Source organism: Natator depressus, chromosome 11 (genome assembly GCF_965152275.1).
Source record: "Natator depressus isolate rNatDep1 chromosome 11, rNatDep2.hap1, whole genome shotgun sequence".
NCBI classification, from domain to species: Eukaryota; Metazoa; Chordata; order Testudines; family Cheloniidae; genus Natator; species Natator depressus.
Genome location: NC_134244.1, coordinates 77,617,789 through 77,641,235, shown reverse-complemented (window position 1 = coordinate 77,641,235; position 23,447 = coordinate 77,617,789). Strand labels below are relative to the sequence as shown.

The 23,447-nt window shown below is 54.2% G+C and overlaps 1 protein-coding gene across 3 annotated transcripts in view; it reads right to left on the bottom strand.

The window, feature by feature from the left end:
* Nucleotides 1–23,447, bottom strand: part of COL18A1 (collagen type XVIII alpha 1 chain) — a 226,338-nt gene that overhangs the window by 41,385 nt on the left and 161,506 nt on the right. For all 3 annotated transcript variants that reach the window (XM_074968203.1, XM_074968201.1, XM_074968202.1), the window contains 11 exons: nt 13,927–14,010; nt 12,786–12,845; nt 8,197–8,344; nt 6,863–6,978; nt 5,705–5,731; nt 4,254–4,469; nt 3,342–3,368; nt 2,372–2,434; nt 2,127–2,213; nt 641–694; nt 278–427 (listed from right to left, as the gene is read on the bottom strand). In XM_074968203.1, coding sequence (XP_074824304.1) covers nt 278–427; nt 641–694; nt 2,127–2,213; nt 2,372–2,434; nt 3,342–3,368; nt 4,254–4,469; nt 5,705–5,731; nt 6,863–6,978; nt 8,197–8,344; nt 12,786–12,845; nt 13,927–14,010 — 1,032 coding nt within the window. The remainder of the gene's footprint in view (nt 1–277; nt 428–640; nt 695–2,126; nt 2,214–2,371; nt 2,435–3,341; nt 3,369–4,253; nt 4,470–5,704; nt 5,732–6,862; nt 6,979–8,196; nt 8,345–12,785; nt 12,846–13,926; nt 14,011–23,447) is intronic.

Here is a 23,447-nt window from a genome sequence, read left to right as displayed (position 1 = left end):
CCCGCACCCCACATCCTCTGACCACCCAAGCTAAAGGCAGCGCCTGGGTATGGCTGCTGTTCGTGTGCACAAGGCGTCCATTCACCCCGAATTCCGACGAGAAGCAGTGCCCCGTGCCCCCCCATGCTCCGGCACCTCCAGCCAGAGCAAGGCCGAAAGGCCCTGGCTCTGGCCCTGCCATGGGAAATGCTGGGGCACTGCCCTTAATGCCAGCAAGCACGAGGAACAGCCCTGGAACACATCGCCATTCCCAGCCCATGCTCCCCTCCACACTTACTGGTAGGCCTTTGGCTCCGGGGACGCCAGCTCTGCCTGGCAGGCCGGGGGGTCCCTGCAGCTCAGTGCTGTTCATCCCAAATCTTCCTGGCTCTCCTGGCAGGCCGGGCACCCCAGGAGGTCCGGGGGGCCCTGGTGGGCCTCGGGGGCCCTGAAACAGAGTAAAGGATGTTTGGCTGCACGTGGACACGTTCTCCCGCGCCTGCGGCACCATCTCCAGACGCCGACTGGTGTCCCTTGGCACGCCACGTCTGGTGCCACTCACCATGGCAGCCTGTAGAATACCACCCAACACCAGGGCTAAGCAAACGAAGCCTTCAAGAGGCAGCTGGAGCAGCCCCCTTCCCTGTGCTTCAACACTCACCCGGAAGCTTTCCAGATCGCCTCCAAACCCAGAGCCTTCCATGTCGATGAACGTCTGGAAGAGAAGCACACGGACACAGACGTGACTCCCATGGCACCGGGGAGCTGGCACACATTGCTAGCAGGGACTCGGCCCGCTTCTGCGGTGCTGGGGAGTGAAGGGTTCTGTGGCCTGGACCTCGGCCCCCGCTGCTGAACTAGCAGGAAGCACCTCCGGAGCGGCCGAGGGAGTCAGACTGGACGTGGGGAAGAGCAGTTTCTTATCCGCACCAGCCACAGAAAGCAGGGCAGTCTGACTACAGAGGGCAGATACGCCCCACAGGCAGACGCCCAGCACGAGGCTCAGGTGCTGTATGAACCCACTCACAGCAAGGCCTGAGCGGGGCTGAGGAGGTGCCCAGACCTTGGGCTGGCCTCTGCGTAAGGGCCATATCCCCCATGGAAAAGGTGTTGAGCCCTGAGCCCTGCTGCAGCCTCCGTCTGCGGGGCCCGGCCTGCTTTCTCCGGCAGCGCCGAGCGCCGCCTCCGTCTGCGGGGCCCGGCCTGCTTTCTCCGGCAGCGCCGAGCACCGCCTCCGTCTGCGGGGCCCAGCCTGCTTTCTCCGGCAGCGCCGAGCGCATAGCAGAATCCAAGATTCCGATTCCAAAATTCCAGTTTTCTTTCGGTTCCAAATCCGAGTGAAGAACTGACATTGCAAAATCTCTCATGGAACACAATTCAAAAATTTCATTTAGGAAAAGTTGAAATGACATTTAATCAAAACGTTTCATTTCAACTTTATTGACTCAACTTTTCTGCTAGAGTATAGAATCATTTGTAATATATTATAAAAGTGAAACTTTTGACTGTCATATAATGTATATGATATAATATGATGTGACAGGACAACAATAGTCAAAGCACTGACTTTTATATAATATTATAAATGACTATATAATAGACTTTTATTTTATAAATTGGTGATTGGTTTTGGAATGGGTATTGGTAATAATTGGTTTGGTAAATGATCCTTTGTTTACTCCACTCTTATTGTAACTGGTAATTTCCTATTGCAATTAGCAAAACAAAATAGTATAAAAATAAAATTAAAAATAAAATAAATGGCAGGACATATTAGACAATGACATGACAGAATAGGCAAAATGTCTCTATTATCTAAGATTGAAACAAAAGATTGTGACCTCACTGAAAGGAATAAACTCATAACTTTTCACTGAAAATTGATGAAACTGGTAAGTTCTGGTGGAAGGGTTGATTTCGTGGGATCGGCATTTCCCAACAAGGAAGCATCGCGTAGGGAGAACCGTGAGCACCCTTCACACTGCAGAGTGGAGCTGCTCCATCTTACTGCCATTCTAACATCACAGCAAGTGTCAGCTCTGCCAGCTGCTCAGTGCCATGGCAGGAGCCAGGCTCTCTGTGCCCCTCAGCAGGAGGGTCAGCGCCAGGTCCTCGGACCCAATGCCAAGGGCCCCCCAGGAACGTACCAGCTTGTCCTGTTTGGAAGAGAGGCCCGGTGTCCCGGGCGGTCCGGGCAGTCCAGGGGGTCCTCTTGCACCGACTCCGGGCTCACCCTAAGCACACAGAAGAGACAACAGAACTTGTAACACGGGCTCTCTGTTACTCCACTGTACATTAGGCACACAAAACAGGGTGGTTCCAAAGAGGTCACGCCTGGGGCCAGAGAGAGCCAGTTAGACCCTCCCTTCATGCCCGTGTGCCAGGAACTCACCTTCTGCCCCTTGAGGCCAGGCTCTCCGGGAGTTCCAGGGAATCCCTGGGGCCCAACGTCACCCTGCAAAGGGAAATAAAGAGACTGATGGGGAGCTAGAGCCAAGGGCCTACTGCATCCCAGAGGGTACACTGGGGGCAGTTCTCTGTCACACGACAGACACAGAGCAATGCGGGACTGGAAGGGGCCTCGAGAGGCCATCTAGTGCAGCCAAGGAAACCCCTGAGACCATCTCATGCAGCTGTTTGTCCAGCCTGTTCTTCAAAACCTCCAGGGATGGGGATTCCTCAGCCCCCCTTGGAAGCCTGTTCCAGAGCTTACCTACCCCAAGAGTCAGATATTAGGAAAAACTTTCTAGCTCTCTCTCCCTTGCTGCCGACAAAGCCCACTACTTCTTGTCCTGCCTTCAGTGGCTGTGGAGAACCACTGACCACCATCCTTTTTGTAACAGCCCTTAATGTATTTGACGTCTGTTCTCAGGTCCCCCCTCTCTGTCTTCTCCTCTCAAGACGGAACATGCCCAGGTCTTTAAGCTTTCCTCACAGGTCAGGGTTTCCAACCCTTTTCTCATTTTTATTGCTGTGCTCTGGACTCTCTCCAACCTGCCCACAGCTTTCCTGACGCGTGGCACCCAGCCCTGGACCCAGGACTCCAGCTGAGGCCTTGCCAGTGCCGAGCAGACCGGGACAGTGACCCCCCACGTCTTACACATGCCAGTCCTGTGAATACGCCCCAGAGCACTGGATCTTTGCACAGGTGCATTCTAAGCAGTGTTCCTGTAACACCCTGCTAGGCCTGTAGCGAAGCATGCATGGAGCACTAGGAAGCATGCACTACACAGCAGGGACTCAGCCAATCCCGTGTTAAGAGAACAGGAGTACTTGTGGCCAGTCCCGTGAGTGTCCGCAGGTGGCACACGCGTACACCAGCACACTGGCAGTGCGAGGGGGAAGCAAACGGTGACACTTACAGGTTTCCCGTCTTCACCAGGATCACCCTAGAGTCAGCAGAGATGGAGAGGTGTTAACGAGACAGGTAGATATTCACCACCCGGCCACGCCCTGGGGGGATGCGCTGCGCTGCCCTGCCCTGCCCCCTGGCTCCTCGGAGTACTCCCCATTCTCTCTCACCCAGCACCCTGGGGGCTTTGGTAGGGTTTCAGCAGCACCAGCCAGGGCGTTGGCCTGCTCTGCCGGGCGTCTGCGGCTACTGCCACACTTTCCCCAGCTCAGCAGCCCCACCCGCGCTGCCTGGTTCAGAATATGTCGAAGCCCCTCTTCTCTCCATGGCACATCTGGGACGGAGGATGAGCACCCGAGATCACCCCCAGCTCCAAGACCAAACAGCCAAGGGTGGCTGGGTCTGTGCTGGCCCCAGCAGCTCTGGCAGGTGGCACAACTGGAAACTGGGGTGGTGGGAAGTGCAGGCCTGGAGCAGGGAGGGAGGCAAGGGAGGGAAGCAAGGAAATAGGCAGAGGCGCGGGGCAGCTTGTGGGCACGGAGTGGTAAGGAGAAAGGGGAGCTTTCTAATCTCATTCGGGTGGGACCAGTGGAGAGGGAGAGGAGATGGGGACAGAGCGAGGAACAGAGCAGGCTGAGGCGGGGGGAAGGCAGGGTCCTGGGCAGCAGGGGACAGATGCAATGCAGCGGGACCCAGCCCATAGCCGGGATGCAAAGGGCCAGGCTGCGTGGGGAGGGCCAGGGAGGAGAATGACAGAGCCCTAGCTGGACAGAGGGAGCTCTCTGCAGTCAGCACCACAGGGTCCCAATAGCCCTCCGCTGGCATCTCCTGGGGCAGGAAGGCATTTGCTGGCCCCCATCCCAGAGAGCCCAGCAGCCCTCAGCCTGCTCCCCCAGCTTGGCTGGGTTGAAGGTTTACTCACGGGCTCTCCATCCTTGCCAGGGAGGCCGTCTTCCCCGGGCAGCCCTGGGGGGCCTGTTGGTCCTGGAGGCCCAGTGACCTGCTCCACCACAGAGCCGTCCAGGCGCTGCACTGTAGAGCCAGGGGGCCCAGGTGGGCCAGCGGGGCCGGGAGATCCCTGGGCACCTGGCTCCCCTTTCTGCCCCTTCAAGCCGGGATACCCAAATCCTGCACTTCCCTGGGGATGAAAGGGGAAACCATGAGCCACCAGCCGCATTCCCCAGCCTGGCCCGGGCACTGCCTATGGCCAGGATCCCCAGAGTTCCCTGCTCCCTCACTCTGCACTGATGCTGTGCCCTGGAAATGCCAGACTCTGGCCTGGCAGAGCTGGCTGGGCCCAGCATGGGCCCAAGGGGTGATAGAAAATGCCTACCTAGTTCCCTCAGCCAGTCCCACATGGAGAAGGAACGACGCACCTCTGGGATTCCCTGGCTTGGCTCTGTCTGCGCACACATGCTGACGCAGGCAGCCCCACAGCCTGGGACATGCAGCCGATCACACTGGACACCAGTGCTCCCAGCCCGCCCAGAGGCTGAACTGGCTGATTTCCCTGCCCCAGCCTCTGATCTTGGCCTAAGGGCTCCTTGGAGCAGGACACGCCAGGAAGGGGCGTGGTACATAGCAGGCTCTGCTCCTGAGACAATGCCATCACCACCACTATGGTATCGGATACTGCCACAGGCCACGCCAAGCCAGTGATTCCAGTGCAGCAGACAGCGATCCCTGTGACCCAGTCTGCTCCTGAATGCCCGGGGAGGGTTATGAGCTGTGAGCTTGGGCAGCAGGTCTGTTGTGAGACAGCAGCATGCCAGGCACCTGCTGTGGAAAGACAGGTGCTCTGCCCAGCTCTGGCGTCACTCCCAGCTTTCCTCCCCCAGGTCCTGCTGCCCCGAGCGGCCATCAGTGTGTGCTCCCTCTCCCTCTCCCGCCGTGGCCCGGGCTGCCTGCCGGCCAGTCTCACAGCAACTCGCTCAACACGCACATTTGTGGGAGGCAAAGATGCCAAGCCAGGACCAAGCCAGTGGAGTGAGGGATGTGTGAGAACTGAGCAAGGCCCCTGGGATTTGGTCCTGGGCGATTGCCTCCGAGGGTCCGACTCGGCAAACGAGGGCCGGTGGATTCCTGTGCGAATCTGGGCCTGGCTTCCTGGCCCACTGAGCCTGGGAAGCCAGCAGGTGCTCTGGCCTCTCAGCACCACTCGCCCCCAGGCCTTACATGGAACATGACTTGTCCAGTCAGTCTCCACAGCAAGGGAACAGCGTGGACAGCACAGCCCAAGGCCATGCCATGGGCCTGGGCCGACACCCAGCGAGAACGCCAACCAGCGAGAGTATCTGCCCCTGTCGGTACAGCGCATGGGCCCCCTGCCTGTAACCCCACTTCTGTACAACACCCCGTGGTCACCGTGCTCACCTTAACGCCCAGGTCTCCTTTTTCCCCCTGCAGAATAAAAGAGTGAAGCATCATTGCATCGACAGGCATCCTTGTTTACCCTGCACCCCCGGCAAGTCACAGCGCGTGCTCCCCTGACATCACCCTCAGCGCACACGCGGCTAGACCTGAGCCAGCTGCTTCCTGGAGCAGCACCGTACAAGGGAGTTCAGTGCAATGCAGTCCTCTGGAGCCTGGACATTACCACCCCAGGAGAGGTAGGGATGTCGGCTTTGCCCCCATGCGCACAGCTGTTGTGAAGGGGCTCGATCCAGCCGCAGGGGTGGCGGGGGTGCTCCTGCCACCCTGCTGAGATCAGTGGGTCCTGGAAGCTGTTGGCACCAGGCATGGCTGTCCCCATCATGCTCATCTGACAATGCATGGGGACAGCCTCTGCACACACACTGCTCCCCTAAACACGGGGGACGCGTTCGCGGGAGCCGCTGGGATTTGCCCAGAGCGAGCGTTTGCAGGGCTGGGCTGCTTGGCTGGAGAAGAGAGCCTCTCTTGCCCTAGCCCTGCCAATGCCGTGGCTGCTTCCCACCAGCTGGGCGCCCTGCTATGCCTGAAGGACACGGAGAGCTGGCCCGCAGTCAGAGCCCGGGAGCAGGGAGGGACTCGCTGCCTGCTCTGACACAGACCAAGGCCCTGGAACGGGCAGATGGTGAGAAGCGCCTCACAGCATCACCAGCTGCAGGAGGGGGAACTGTTCAGCTGTGCCTGACAAGCCCTGCCACGCGCCTTTGCCCCTTGTTCCAGGTCATAGCCCTGCCCTTGGCCTCTTCTTCGTTGGCTCTTCCTTACTGCCTGGCTTACTGTCATCTCCCCTTCCCCTCACTGCCAGATCCTCGCCAGCAGTGCCCAGTCTGCTGCACAGCCAGGGGCTGGACACTGTCACGACCGGCTCTCTGCTCTGGTCCCCGATCAAAGCCAGGCTGTCCCCGCTGAGCCCCACCACTGCACTGCACACGAGGGGTGCTCGGCGGGCCAGGGGCTTCAGGGACTCTCCCACTGAGGCAGGAGGAAGGGGTGAGTGCGCTGGTGTGTCTGCAGGCGGGAGCCGTGGGGTGGGGAGGTTCGTAACGTGCTTCGGAGCCCGGGGATGAAGCTGCTAGAGAAGCACTAGGTACCACCACTGACCTTGTCGCCTTTGGTGCTGCCGGCTGCTAGAACCCCGCCGGTTCCAGAGTCCCCCTTTGGGCCACGTTCACCTCTCTCTCCCGGGGCCCCCTTTTCACCTTTTGGACCAACCCTGGCTGGAGTGAAGAGCCACATACGGTTACAGGGAGGATGCAGGGTCCGGCTGGCCAGTGCTGACCGCTCTGCTCAGGCAGGGCTGGGGTGCGGGACAGCGTGTTGTGCTGAAGACACCCGGGCGTGAGGGCTGGGCAGTCTGGGGCCCTCCGACACTTCCCCACTAATGGGGCTTGCACCAACTGCCACAGGCACTGACTTTGTCCTTTCCCGGAGGATGCTTGACCCCCACTCCACCCCTTCCCTCAAGCCCCCGCCCTGTTCCACCCCTGCCCCGAGCGTGCCCTGCCCTCGCTCCTCTCCCTCCCAGCGCCTCCTGCATGCCCGCGGCAGGTGGGAGGCGCTGATAAGGGGGCTGCTGGTGGGTACTAAGCACCCACTGTTGTTTTCCTGTGGGTGCTCCAGCCCTGGAGCACCCACGGAGACAGCGCCTATGCTAGCTGCTGCCCCCAGCTGCCTGATGGCAGAACAGCTGGGGACCCCCGGTGGGGGACCCCTTTCCCCAGGCTGTTCACCTCTCCATCTTTCTAGACAAAGGACTTAGGCCTTGCAATGCTGCATGCAGCAACAACGGAATACCCTTCCAAATCTGGGCCTAACTGATTTAGGAGCCTAGGTCCCATTTTCCAAATGGAGTTGGGCACAATCTCACTAACTGTCAATGGCTCCAATGTGTTCCAAGAGGCAGGCCGCACTGCCTCAGAAAGCGAAATGGAGCACACACCACGCGTGACGTCACGAGCGCAGCGTTGGGGCTTCCCCGCAGAGAGGGAAGCTGAGCTCCCTGCGTCAGCCCCAGCCCGCTGGTAGCAGAACAGCGGACAAGGCAGGTAGGCCATGGGAGAAGTCCCTCCCAGGAGCTCAGCCTGGCGTATCTGAGAGGTGCTGGGTAGGACAGCCCCCCAACCTGCTCTTGTGGCCCCCCGACCAACCAGCACGGTGACATGGAGGGAGCTCACAGCTTCAGCCAACCACTTTGCAGGGATTTAGCTACTGGCACGTTGAACACCCCCCCAAGCAGCCGGCATGAGCTGCCAGACCCCCAGAGGGCCCCTGCTTCGGGGACGCCACAGAAAACGGTGGCTCCACTTGCCTGTCTCAAGCCAGCTAATCAAGTTTGTGGCACTTCTAGTTTCTACTTGCTCCAGGTCATTTGCAGTTGTCGCCCCTGCTTAATGTCTCTGCAGGCTGGGTGGCAAAGGGGCAAATGCTAGTTTTACCTGCTGTAGAAACTTGCTGGGGTCCTTCCACTTGGATTTGCTTGGTTTGCAGCTGAGAGCCCACGCTCACTTTCTCCACTGTCTCCCCAGCGGTGGGGGGAGACGTGACCGGGGGAGGTTCCGGGAGCCGCGACACAGCCGGGGTCCCCTGCGCAAGACCAGAGAGGGGAAGAAGCTTGAACGCCTGAGAACAGAACTCCCTAATCAGTCAATGCAGCCCAGCCCCCCGTGAGGCCCGTCGACTTTCCAGGCTGGACAGCGACACAATAGACATTTGCTTCATGGCTTACTGGAGGTGGTTACAAAGAGTAACGGGGAGTTACAGAGTCGGAGATCCCAAGGTCAGAAGGGACCGCTGTGATCGTCTAGCCTGACTGCCTGTATCGCCCAGGCCATAGGACTGCTCTGAATTAACTCCTGCTTGTACTAGAGCAGGTCTTGTGGGCAAACACCCAACCCCGATTTAAACATTGCCAGGGATGGAGACTCCACAGCCCAAGCTAGTATTTGTATACGTGCTGCTAAGCAACACTGCATTGTAAAGAGGGTTTAAAAACACAGCGTTAACCACCCGGAAACAAAAACCCCACAGCAGAGCCTTCCCCCGGGCAGGGCCAGGGCAGGCTTGGAAGGAGGAAATGGCCACATTTGTCCCTAAAAGGGGACCCATGAAGACACTCATTCTAGCCCCAGAAATGCATATACACAGTGCACTAAAGACAGGAGAAAGCTCTGAGTGTCCTGGTGAGCCAACAGCCCTGGTTTTCCCCTGAACTTTGTACCAAATGCTGCTGCTGGTGGCCCCGAAGCAGCTGTCCTTATTCCAGCAAAGTGCCAACTGATCACCCTGGGAGTTTTGCCTGAGGAAGGACAGCAGGATCAGGTCTGGTGTGTATAAGGGAATTCAGAACGGTGCTGTGTACCACACGGGATTGGAAGAGAGCCCAGGAGAAATACCTCTAGCCATTACCCCTGTCCAGTCACTGGATGGCGTCAGCGTTCCGTGTTCAAATGTAAGGCAACAGCACTTCCGCCATGTCTCACGGGGAGCTTGCAGAAATGTTCCTGTTTTGTGGCTCACCCCTCATCTAAACTTCCAGTGGAGGGAAAGGATCCTGCCTTTTCTCCTGCGTTTGACTTCTCCAATGCAGACAGGACTGATTCCTGCTGGCGTTTCACAGACCCGGAGACAGCTTTCCAGCTGGCCCACTCCTAGTTCTCATCTCACACAGACCAAATTCAACACCCAAAGCATTCTGGGAGCAAACATCAGCGGCGAAGTGGGAAAACAAAGGCTGGGCTGTAGGGCGTACCAGTGTTTCAACCCCAGCGGGACCCGCTCTCCGCCCCAGAGACCACAGGCATAAGGCCACACCACCAGTTTCCCTGTCCTGTTCTTCTCCCTTCATTCCACTAAGCCACACAAAGGGGGCAGAGTATATAGCTGGAGACCGCCCAGCACGGGGCACACCTGGCTTCTCCCTGCCCCTCTCCGCAGCCCTCCGCACAGGGTGCATGTCACAGAGGCAAGGCCAGAAGAGACCACGATGGTCATCTAGTCTGACCTGCAGAGCACAGGCTGGAGACTCTAGCCCAGCGACTCCTACACGGTAAGTGGTGGCTAAGCTAGACCAGGGCTCTTAGAATGACATCCAGCCTTGATTTAATGAGTCCAGAGATGGAGAACCCTGGGAAAGCTTCCCAGGTGAATCTCCCTCACTCCCAAAATGGGTACCTGATTTCTGTCCAGCTTCAGCTCCCAACCACTGATCTGGTTCTCCCTGTGTCTGCTAAAGAGCCGCCTGCCATCACAGATCTCCTCCTCACGTGGGTACATACAAACCACCAGCAAGTCGCTGCTTCACTTCTCTCGGATAAACTAAACAGATGGAGCTCCGTCAGGATCTCACCATTAGGCAGGTTTTCCAGACCTTGAATCATTCTTGTAACTCTTCTCTGACCCCTCCCCAATGTTCAATATCCTTTCTGAAGTGTGGAGACCGAACTGGGATTCCAGTGATGGCTTCACCAACGCAGTATGCAGAGGTAATACCAGCTCCTTACCCCGGTTTACTTGTCCAACCTCTCAGTTGGCTTACATGTACAATGGGGGAATAAACACCACCGGCTGCCTTCTAGGCAAGGCTCCATGCACAGCTGAGTGCTAAGGGCTCTCACAAACACCAGTAGAGAGATGTCAGAGCAGAACTCAGTCTTCTGGCTCCCAGCTGAGGGCAGTCTCCCCTGGGCAGGGCGGGATCTCAGTGAGAGGGAAGTATCTCTCTCACGCCCCTCTCCTCAGAAATGTGAGGAGCTCCTCAAGAGCTCTGTCATCGGCAGGAACTGACCTCTAGCTGCACCACGGTGTGCTGCTGTTTGGACGTACTCTCAAGGGGAGGCCAGCTGTCAGCTGGGGGTGGGGGGAGTACAGCATTTAAAACGCCAGCACTCCCACTGTTCTACAGGGAAGCAGCAATGGCCTCCTTGGAACAACGGTGTCCATGGGGGAGGTTACTGTACGCCAGCATCCAGCTAACATTCCCCAGAGTGCCATCTCCTTAGTGAGGCATGCCTGATGCGCCAGCCAACCTCCGAGGTAGCGAAGCCAGGCACCCTGTCACAGCCTAAGGCCTCGCTACCCTCAGCAGCAAGGAGCCATGCCGATGGAATACTTCACTCATTCCAGTCATCATATCTTCACTGCCTTTAGACAGATCCTGCAGGAAGGACGCTTGGAAAGGGAGGTTCAGCCAAGCAAAGCCCCTCTAAAAATGGCTTTGTGGGATTGCAAAATTACTGCCTCCTCACGATTTCCACCTCAAACGTGTTCTGCCTACATGGCCAGAGAGTGCTGTGATTTTCCTTGTGCCATCCCTGCACACCCCCTGGAGCTGGGACACACAAGCCAGGCATCACCACCGGTAGTAAAGCAACGGTGGGCCAGGTCAGGCCCTTACTGAAAGCCATGCAACCCAGCTGACCTCAAATCAAGCCTTCACTGACATCCGACGCTGTGGAACGGCAGTAGTTTGGCACAGCTTTCACTGATTGGAACTTAAACAATTCTTTGGCAGCACGAGACAACACCCAATCTGCTCTGTCTCCCACAGCTGTGCTGTCTCTGCAGGGCGACTGGGAATACAAACAGCAGGGTTTGGTAGGTCGGCATAGAGCCACTCGTGGAGAGAGTCGGCAGAGAGCTGCGGCACTGGGGCCAGAGTTACGGACGTTCTGTCGGAGAGGCTCTGCAAGCCAGGTCTGACTAACGACGAACACAAGCACTGCCAACACTCAACCGCAGAGCACACCACGAGCAGGAAACGCCAAGTCCTTTTCAAATCCACCCTCCTCAGCTGCTCCAAAGCATTAGCGCACTGCATCATCCCCCCTGCCCGCCAAACCCATCCTTCAGAACCCAGACGCACTGTTTGGATTGAAATCTGAACTCGTGATGATAAAAAGGCAAATTTCCAGGTGCTAATGCACATCCGGAGGAAAGAGAAGGCTTAACAATTCTCTGGACTCTTGGTCTGATTTTCTGAAGGGTTTAGTGCTAATCAAAATCTGGTCTTGAGAACTGAAATTTCAAGGCGTAATGGGCTTTATGGTAATTCAGGGGTGAATCATGCTGCCATGGCAGCAAGATAAGGTAATTGTGCACCCTACTTTCCTGGGCAGGTAGTACAGTAACTGTACCATATACGTTCCCGATGCTTTCCCATTACAACCCCGTGGATCAGGCCGATGGCTGCTAAGAGCAGGTGTGTGTTTTTGCAATCCGTACAAACTCCTAAAACAGCCTGGAGGCTCGGGGCAACCGCAGAGAACAGCAGCAGGCGTAGGCTTTCTATAGCAGCCATACAGCAGTAGGTAACACACAGGGGAGGGATTAGACACTAGCCTGAATAGACGGCCAATTCCTAGCCCAGGGAGTTAACACTGCAAGCCTTCGGGGAGTCTGGTTCAAAGGAAAGCTCTAATTCAGTTACCAGTCTCTTCCGATTCTCCGCCAGTTTTCAGATTCCCAGTTGGCTTTTGTTCCAGATGCACTAGTTAAAAAGTGTGATACAACCTGACTTACAGGCACGGAACTGCTCTGCGGCTCAGTGCATCAGGGGGACGTGGTCAGGACAGCTGGCACGATCCAGGGTAAAGCACTGTGCTGTTCGCACCTTTCCCAATCGTTTCACTGATGGCACAAGATCGAGAGGGGGGACCAGCCAAAGGATAAAGGCTGTGGCCCAGGAGCACAGCACAAGAAACATAAGTTTATGTCAGCAAGGCTTTTACTTCCTGCACTTTGGGCTGGCTGGAAAGGGAGAAATCAGGACCCCAAGCCACTACTCGTCTTACCCTAGGAAGATCAACCATTCATTGGCAGAATGACTGTCAACTCCCCCCGGCTCTCTGCTGCCCGCTGCAGCAGTAAGGATAACCATGAAGGAGGCAGAGAAGGCCCCACAGAAAGAGCCCCCGTCCCTCTGCCTGCTCGTGTGGTGTTTAGCCATTTTGATGGGGCCTGTACCTGGATGGGAAAAGCAAGGCCAAGCCGGAAAGGACTGCTCTTGGGCCCACGGCCTCAGACTCACCCGCTCCCTTCCTGATAGGTGGGGCCTTTCTTCAACTCCACTTCCAAAATCTCCAGACGCCTACATCGTTCCAAGGGAGGGGGGAGAGAGAGAGGGAGACATGGTCAGCGGACAACGTATCCGGCATACCTGAGCGTTCTGATCAGGGTACTCGACAGCGCTGGCTGCTTCGCACCCAGGCCCCGCATTCTCCTGTGGAAAGCGTGCGTCTCAAACCGCCTTTGATCGCCTAGCAAGGAGATCCTTCTCCTGGGTGCTGAGTATTCACATTTCTGCCTGCCCTGGGATTCACTTTGCGCCCACGCTGATTCTAACAAGGACTTATAAGCCCAAAGAGTCAGCTGGTCCCACCAGTGGCAACAGGCCGTTCGCTAACATGACTCAATAAAAAAACCAAAAGGGTTTTGACTCCTGACTCCATAGAAGTCAATGGGAGTTTTGCAAATAAATCACTGGGGCCAGGATTTCACCCTGGTACAGTGCACAGAGGGGGCTTTGGCTAGGAACTAAAATTCACAATGATCACTTGACACTAGTAGCTAGTTAGCCTGTTTCCTCCATCGTGGCAAGCCTCAGCGCCCAGGGGAGCAGCTGGAGAAGACACACCCCATTAGCAATGGCAGGGGGCAATACCACCACCTGGGGTCTAGTCTTCCATGAAATTCCTGGACAAACCCCCATCCATCAAGCACTGGGGCAGGGCAGATCTCCTGTGCTACCATCTGACTTGTTGAGGGACTGGGGGGATGACAAAGAGAGAAGGATGAGTGCCCATGGGAGATCCTTTCTGCACTGCACTGCCCGCTCTCCCCACCCACCTTGGGTGTTGCTATTTCACAACAGCAGTTGTGTCTGGTATGGCAGGAGCCTGGGGGGAAGAGAGATGTCACACATCAAAGAGCAGACCAAAACCACACAACATAATCTACATGTTTTTAAAGCTCATGTTGGGGCCAATCTCATTATTTGTTGGGGTCAGGCTCATGCTTTTTGGACATTTGGGAAAGGTGATCCTGTGTGGTAAATTGCATATTAACTTCCAGCAAGCAATCTGCTGACAGCTGGAACCACGGTAAGTTCTACACCCCCCTGTGTAAGCAAACCACAGCTACAATACCGAGCCATGGCAGACAGCACTCACCACATCCGAATCCTCGTCCTGTTCCTCACACTGGAGATCAGCTGCTTGGCGATCACCTGTCACTTTCAGATCTGCAATCACCCCCTGTAAAACACATACCAGCAATCACCACCAGCAAACAATCATGGATAGCTTGCGGGAGAGTGTGTTATCAGAATCCGTTGCCACTTGGCAGTGGCCATCCCCCTGTTAGCTGACTGGCTGGTGGGAAAGGTTCACAGTGTGAACTGCAGGTAAAGACAACCAAACGCAGCTCCCATTTCAATTGGGATCAAGTCCAGGGAATCGGATTGCCATTCTCCTGCACTGACGTATTCCCAGGGTAAGCGAATCAGAGCCTGTGCTTAATCACAGTGGCTTGCTAACTTCTTAAACCAGGGCCAACACAGCTACTGCACCCACTAACAACTTCTGGGTTTAATTGTGCCGTTTCTCAGGAGTTCTGTGGTGTGAATTCCAAACGCTTCTCACTAACGCTCAGTGCCAAAGCTTTGGGGGAAGGACAGAATGAGCCCACCCTCTCCAACCAGTGAACAGTCACCGCCTCCTCTCTGCACTGCGTGGGCCGCAGCGGAACTAGCTCTTCACGTTCTCATGGGCACTGGAAGGGTCATGCTCTACGCACACAATATGCAATGAGGTAGCTGACTCTTGAACTGTATTCTCCCTAATTTAAGAAGTCAGCAAATTGCTGTGATGAAGCACAATTAGCCTGGGAATATATGAAGCCTGCTTGCACACAAATCCAATTTGCCACAAAGTCTTCTGTTATGTAACTGGCAAGCAGTTAAAGGATTTATTCACCTTGCTTGAAATAATTTTTCCTCACCGCTGTGACCCATCTCACCACAACAGATTCTGAATTTGCCAGCCCCCTATTAACCTCCAAAAAAGAAACGGCAGAGTCCCGCCGATTTTCTGAAGGGTTTAGTGCTAATCAAATGCAACTTCAAGGGCTTGCCTCATATCCACAAAAACAGGACATGGGGTTCATACCGGTTTTAGGGCCACGATTTACTCAGCTTCCAGACTTTAATGATTATCCAGGGCCACGTGGTTGGTTGGGGCTCTTCCTTGGGACTCCACACACCAGGCCAGGGCCAGATTAATGGCATGGCGGAGGGGTGGCCTGGCCAACCCTGAGTGGTGCGGTGATACCATGGGCCAGGTTGCAACAACCACAGTGGGGGGACCAGGCCCAGCCCCGCGGGAAAGGACCCGCCACCACAGGGTTAATGCAGAGTGGGATCGCTCTCCAACACCCGCCTCCCCACCCTCAGGACTCCGCTCTGCACCAGGCCGGGGGAAGGGCACGCTGGCCTTCGACTGGTCATGGGTTATTCCGGACCTGCCAGGACAAACCAATGCAAACTAGAGCTGAGCTGTCTTACCCAGCCAGAGCTGGGTGTGAGCACGCAAGGGCTCTGCATCCACACATCAGCTTGCCACGGGGAGCCCTAGGACTGACTCACTTCAATTTCTTCATCCTCAGAGCTGGAAAAAGGCTCCCTCAGTCCTGTCTCTCTAAACAAACAGCTACATTCTAGTGCTCGTTTGACACTGGCCTCCATTTGTGTTTCTTAACATAACCCACACTTCCTTCCCATTTATTTAGTTTTAACAACTACTGTATACAGGCAAAGCCCAGATTTATACAACTCAGGACAACAAACTCTGCTCCAAAAAGCCACTCCTGGATGATCACCCGGCACCAGACCCCACCCGGCAGAGAGTTCAGCAATCTGTCTTCCAGCCACAAGGCTGAATCACATCACTGCACAATAGCTCGGAACGCCTTGGTCTCCGCTAGGAGAAGATACTGACTGATGATCCACAAACAAGAAGTCACTGAACTCCTGCTATACAGGATTTATTAGTATTTGCCGGATGATTGATCTCCATTACATATGTTCTCCTCTGTTCACTCTGGAAGTTGTCTCCCCCCACTCAGGAAAGGCCATAAGTGTCTTCAAAATGCACTGCAGAGCTGGCTGAATTAACCAACAGAGTCACCCAGCACAGTAGTGTAAAATGTTGCCAACTCATTTATTAAATAACTATCCAAAGAGCTCCAACTGCAGGGCACAACCCCAGTACAAGGTGACTATTTCTGACCCACAACTCTTCTGGATGGAAGTGCTCTGATCTGACAGATGAAGAGAATGAAAGATGCTCTGGCTTGTGGTGAAGAGCAGGTACAGGATGTCACTACATGGTGTGTAAGAGAGCTGCAAGGACAGCAGAGAGCTCTTTACACAGGCTGGTCTCATGCCCGTGCTGTACGTGTGTGTTTAACACATGCACACTTATGGAATACATGTTTCAGTAATGCCATCTGAAGTCCTGATTCTGACACACCAAAGTCACTGGGACAACTCCAGCTGACCTAGACTGGGTGCAGGAGTGAGCCCTTCGTTTGCACAAACGGGCCATTTGAAAAGAGATGATTAGAAACCATCCTGCCTGGTTGCTGCTAAGGCCCCAACTGGGCCCTCATTTTCCCTCACAGGGAAGCCTTGCAGCTGTGAGATCAATGGTGCTCCCCTGCAATGCAGGGACTGAGCTGCAGGATCGGGGTAAGGAGGGGAAGGGTTTTGGGATGGGGATCTGCCGGGGATGGCGAGGGGTAGTAAGGGCCGGAGCAGGGAGGACTAAGAGATGTATTTGGTTACATGAGCCTTCTTGCACCCGCCCGCGCTACCCCACCCCACCTGCAGTGGGGACCTGCCCTGCCACCATGGCACCCCACCATGCCCCACCCTGCCCGCAGTGACACCCTGCCCGCCACATGACCCCACCATTTCCAGCCCAGAGTGACGCCCTGCCCGCCACGCGACCCCACCATGTCCCAACCACAGTGAAGCCCTGCCCTGCCTGCCATGCGACCCCACCATGCCCCGCCGTGCCCGCAGTGACACCCTGCCTGCCCTGACACCCCAAGAAGTCCCGCCAAGCCCTGCCCTGCCGCCATGACACCCACCATGCCCCGCCCCGCCCGCAGTGATGCCCTGCCCACCGTGACACCCCACCATGTCCGGCCTCGCCCCCATGACACCCCAACATGCCGCACCCTGCCCTGCCACCATGGCACCCCAACATGCCCCGCCCGCAGTAACGCCCCACAATGCTCCACCATGCCTGCTGCCATTGACATCCCACTCTGGCAGAGACACCACATCCTGCACCCGCAGTGACCCCACCCCACGCCCGGACATGCAGTGACCCCATGCCCTGACCCGCCCCCGCAGTGACACCATGCTCACTAGCCAGCTCATGAAATTGAAGTAATTTATTTGTAAGCCTTAAAACGGGTAATTGTGAAAACAAGCAACCTCAGACCATTCTGCAGCCTCCTCCTCAGCTTGGTGCCATCTCTCCTTGGGCCAGAGTCTGCTCTTAGTGACTGGGAAAAATCCAGATAAATTTCACAGGGGGAAGTGAAAGCAGGCCCCAATCCTCAACCCCTTCCCCTCCTTCTGGCAGAGTCTGACGCCCGGGATTGTGGGAGTGCAATAAGCAAATGGTAAACGAAATACTAGAACCATCATACCAATACAGAAATCAGAATTACGTCAGCCCTTCAGCAGTGTGTGTCAGATTTATGCGCAGAACTCCTCTGGTGGAAATGCCCCCTTTTTTCTCCCCTAATCCTCACCATAATGCACTCGCACGCCAGGCGCACTTGTTCCTGCTGAGGTTTGACATCCACAAAAGGTAGGCAGGAAATTGGGACCTGTGGTTCCCCGGGAGAGCTGGGGGTCCATTTCTGTGTCTTGGGCCTGAGACCACAGGTAAAAATATGGCCCCTTAGCCTGCCTGGGCAGGAAGTGAGAATCAGCTCCCAGTCCCTAGAGATAGCCTGCAGTACCAATGCAAACGGGCAGCGGAAGAGCTGAACGCCCATGCCCCACTGCCCTGGGCAGAGACCAACTGGTCAGAGCACTTCTAGCCTGCCCTGGTGACACACAAACCAAGCAGAGCTCAAAGAAAAATGGAAACATTTGATGCAATATTGGGGCAGATCACCATGGCCCCACTGACGACAATTTATACCAGCTGAGGAGCTGCCCCTTTGGGCCCAGAGCTCCTCTGTCTTGCTAGATGCTGCCCAGAGCCTTCCTTAGCTCATCTAGCCTATAGGTACACAACTGGTGGAATTCGACTTCTGGATTAACACAGCGGGCCTCCGCGCAGATTCGCCGCTCTCCCTGCAGTGCACAAATTCACATTCCGAGATTCCGAGGCCAGAAGGCGCCATTGTGATCATCTAGTCTGACCTCCTGCACAGCACAGGCCAGAGACCTGCCCCACAATCATACAGCAGATTGTTTAGAAAAATATCCAGTCTGGATTTAGAAAGCGCCAGTGCTGGAGAAAGCACCACAACCCCCGGGAAATTATTTCCATGGTTAATTACGGTCACTGTTCTACACTGACACCTTATTTCCAGTCTGAACTTGTCTGGCTTCAACTTCCAGCCATTGAATTGTGCTGTACATTTCTCTGCTAGACGGAAGAGCCAATTATCAAATATTTGTTCCCCACGTAGGTGCTTATAGACTGGAATCAAGTCACCCCTTCACCTCCTCTTCGCTACGCTCAATAGACTGAGCTCCGCGAGTCTCACTATCAGGCCTGTTTTCAGTGCCCGCGAAGATGGAACTCCAGCTGCAGGACACAAACTTGAGGCCAGACTTTCGTTCATGTTCAAAGGCATTAAAATGAGCGCTGTGTCTGGCACTGAAATCCCCCAGCCCCTGGGAATGGGCTGCGACGCAGTTGCTGTGGGAAGCATGATGATGCACGGCCTCCTTGTAAAACTCACAGCCAGGCTGGCATTTCCTCAGCCAGACCGCCAATCTTTTGCTCCTGAAAGGACACGCAGGAGCATAAACCCCTCCCTCACTAGCTTCCCGGCCATCTCTGAATCCACTCTGAAGCACGGGCACCTATCTAGGAGGCTCTTTCTGTGGTCGGTTTGAGAACCTCTCTCACCTGGCTCTATGCTACCTGGCTGCCTCCGGGCAAGGAAGGGGGAACTCACAACAATTCTCATACCCCTGTAGCACTCTGCACTAGGCGTCCCTTTGCCCTGCCCCAGTCAGTCACTGAGGAGAGAATCGGAGCCCGCACAGCCGCACGCATGCAGCCCTCTGCATTAGGGACATGTGTGCCATTGAACTCCATGGTTTCAGTTCTTCAGCCCACTCGTTACTCTTGCACAATCCTCCAACAGTCCTAGGAACTAACACTGACCCGCAACTCCCATTACTTTTACATACTTTGGAGTCATCTGAATTGGGAGTGCAATATACCTCCTTTGTGTGTCTATAACAAGCACCGTCCAAGACTAACCCTGGGATCTCCAACCAGACAAGCAGGAGCCTCTGCAGCCTGACGGCTGTAGCTGACTCAGACATGCTTTGTGGGCCAGCCACTAGAAGGGGACACCGCGCATACCCCCGCATTCTCCTCGTACTCGTGGCTAGATTCAAATTGCTCGCTCGCGACCGTACGCTAAGAGACAACGGTGCTTCCAATTCATTCTGCTGCTTTAAGTCTCGTGAGTGGGTCAGTTTCTTGACATGGCTACGCAAACCGCTGCGCCTCAAGAGAATTACTCAGAACCACGGCTCCTGGACAGGGCTCCCAGCCACAGAGAGCAGGAGGGCCAAAGGTTTGCTACAAATGCATTTGGCTCAAGAGGATCCCAAACGGCTTTTGCTTGTGTGACTGCAGTTTGGTTTTCTAGCCAATGTTGGGGAAAAGCAATCTCCAGTGACTGAGGGGAGCAATCCGGAGCCTCTGTAAGGCTCCACACCAACATCTTTTGTGTGAGAGATGGGCTGTGAACTGAGCCGCACACTCCTGTGCTGGGGGGGGGGCATCTATGGGGCAGGAAACAGGGGCAGGAAGATGGCAGTGGAAGTAAAATCTGTTTGGTAGGAGATCTGTGGCTGCTTGAGGAGGGTGGAAATGTAGACTCCATGAAAACCAGCCAAGCCTATTTCAATTCAACAGTATTGGTCCAATGCGTCAGTGTGTTCTAGGACTTACATTGAGCATAGCAGCTAACGCTCTAACAGGACCAATCCAGGCTCCCTTGGCCAGTTCTGGGGGGCTGTTGTCAGCTCTAGAGTCTGCCAGGTTTTGTGGTCTGGGCTGGCACTAGCTTCTTCCCACTTTACATGGAGAGTGCCTAGGGGACAGGTGTTGGCAGCTGGATGGCTGCACAAGCCCACGGGTAGGCTGGGGTTCCCCTGTGGGCAAAGTAACTGGTCTCTGGGACATACCAGAGTCCCCGCTTTGGGGCTTTCATGGCAATTTTGAATTCAGAGAGGCCCCAGAGAGTTAAAAGATTCACTTGTCTAACTGTACTGCAAGCCTTACCATGTCCATTAATTACACGCAGAGCAGAACCCAGGCCAGCCAATATCCAGGTGACGGAGAGAGGCGGAATTCAGTCATTTACGCTTTTGTGGAGGGATATTCCGGATGAATTCTCCTGGCACTCCACTTCTGTACACAATCCCTGAGCACGAGGCAGCACTGGCCGAGACTCTCACACAGGGAAGAGCACCTCATGTGGATGCGTTCACGGATAAACGCTCCTTGACCTAGCCCAATAGCACATGATTCATCAGCAGTATCTAAATCCTAACCAAGGATCTGGCACAAGGAGACGCTGATTGAACAGTGGGAAAGGCTTTCTGCTAGCAAGCGTTAGTCTAGCTTTCATGTGCTCCCCAAGTGCTCAGTTACAGCCCTCTGCCGGCCTTTTTGTCTCCTAATTATCTCAAGTCACAGTCAGTAACATGAATAAAATGTGGTTTTATGTAGAAACCTTCCCCCTGCTGGAACCAAATCTCACACGCGCAGACAGCATTCCTGAAACCTCACGAAGAGCCGTGCTACAGCCTGAATGATTTGGGGTGGGACACGTCAAACCAGCTGCCCCGACACGCACCAGTCAAACCACACCAAAGTAAACACAGCTTTGAAGACACCAATGCTGGCTGGTGTTCACAGATTCATACAATCATAGATTCCAGGGCCAGAGGGACTACTGTGATCATCTAGTCAGACCTCCTGTATAGCACAGGGCACAGAACTTCCCCAAAACAATTCCTACAGCAGATCTTTTAGAAAAACATCCAATCTTGATTTTAAAATTGTCAGTGATGGAGAATCCACCGTGACCCTTGGTAAGCTGTTCCAATGGTTAATTTCTCACACTGTTAAAAATGTACACCTTATTTCCAGTCTGAATTTAGCTAGCTTCAACTTCTAGCCATTATATCTTATACTTTTCACTGCTAGATGGAAGAGCCCATTATGAAATATTTCTTCCCATGCAGGTACTTACAGACTGGAATCAAAACTAAACTACTAAACTAATCACCTAAACTAAAGAGATTGAGCTCCATGAGTCTATCACTATAAGGCAGGTTTCCTAATCCTTTAATCATACTCTTGGCTCTTCTCTGAACCTCTCCAATTTATCAACATCTTTCTTGAATGGTGGACACCAGCACTGGACACAGGATTCTAGCAGCAGCTGCACCAGTGCCAAATACAGAAATAAAATAAACTCTCTCCTCCTACTTGAGATTGCCCCGTTTATGCATCCACGGCTCACATCAGTTCTTTTGCCCACTCCTTCCCACTGGGAACTCATGTTCAGCTGATTATCCACTATAACCTCCAAATCTTTCTCAAAGTCACTGCGTCCCAGGATAGAGTCCCCCACCCAGTAAATATGGCCTATGTTCTTTGTTCCTAGATGTACACATTTACATTTAGCCAGATTAAAATGCACATTGTTTACTTGAGCCCAGTTTACCAAGCACTTCAGACTGCTCTGAACCAGGGAAACGTCCCACTGATGCAGCAGGACTGCAGGAGCACGGATAAAGGTGATGCTGGTCACCTCGATTTTGAGGACGTCGACAATTCTAGTTTGCACTAGTGGGTCGTTGCGTGACTCCACACACCACTTCGGGAAGAACAACAGAGCCGTTTGTCCACTTGTCTTGATTGAGTTGCCCATTGTTTCTGGGCCTGGTGCTTCCAGCTGCTCCATGTGATTCTTCTCGAAGTCCCCACCACACCCACTTAGGGCGCAGAACCCTGCAATGTGATCACTCGCCAGTTCCTCACAGGGTGAGTCAGAAACGTTCGCTTTGCTTGGGAGCATGATTCCCAAGTCATTTATTTGATCTAGTTTTTGCCTGAATTAAATTCAGTTGAGTAAAACTATTTTCCTTTTTTTAAACTGAATTGTAATTAATGTGTTTCAACTTCATGAATGCCCACCTAGCTGCCATACAGACAGGGACTACAAATCAACAGAACAGAAATCCGCATCCTTCCTCAGATTCACTGAGAAGCAAATCAACCTTGAACTTTTCCCCAGCTCCTCAGAAGCAATAAGCCCATTGGAGATACTATATATTCAGTGCCTAGTTCACTGGCACCAACCCCAGAGAGCCTGGCAGCCGAAGGAGGAATGTCACCCGGGTTTGATCTCAGTGGGAGGCACAAAGCATACCACAAATACAAGGGTTGCTAGACCCGTAAATTAAACTGGCGTTTGGAAATTCGCTTGAAGATGAAAAGTGTTAGTTATTTCCACTTCATCTGTCACTCTGGATGAGACACCGGAATAATATTTGGATTCACTTAAACAGTCTCTGTAAAAACAAACTTCAACAGAGGCAATACTAATAAAAAGAGAAGTAATCCCCTAGTGCCCAGCAACTCTGAGAACCAGCGGGAAGGCACTGATCTAGAATGCTTTCCTCATGATGGTTTAGGTAACGATCACACTGCTTTGTGAGCTGCTTCAGGGGACGTATCTGCCTCATCCTTCCTGGTCAAAGACAGTCAGATTAATGCTCTTCACATTTTTGCACTTTTGACTCCAAATCAATCATCTATTACTAAACACCCTGCCTGAAGTTTCTGCTCAGGGTTTCTCCTCCAAACGGCTGCTCATTGGGAGCATTCTGCAAACGAAGGCAGCGGAATCGTATTCCAGGCAACATTTAAACAGAGGCTGCTTAGCCAGGGTGGTATCTTTCCCCAGTTTCACTAAATCAGAATGTCTTCCCAGACTGGAGTCCTTGCTAACACAGAGTTGTGAGGGAGAAGATGTGGCCCCTTAACGTTCATAAACCATTAGAACTTACTGACAGTAAGCTCCCCACTATGCTAACTCAGGAATTCATCATTAAATTTCTGGCAGTGTCCATAACACTGGGACACGTCCCTGGCTCAATTCCATGTGAAAAGATAGGCCATACTTACGTGATGGGGGACTCTTTCAAAATCATGGGTTCCCAGGAAAAAGACTTGGGGGTCATGGTGGATAATCAGCTGAACAGGAGCTCCCAGTGTGATGCTGTGGCCAAAAGAGCTAATGCAAACCTGGGATACATAAACAGGGGAATCTCGGGTAGGAGCAGAGAGGTTGTTTTACCTCAATATTTGGCACTGCTGCGACCGCTGCTGGAATCCTG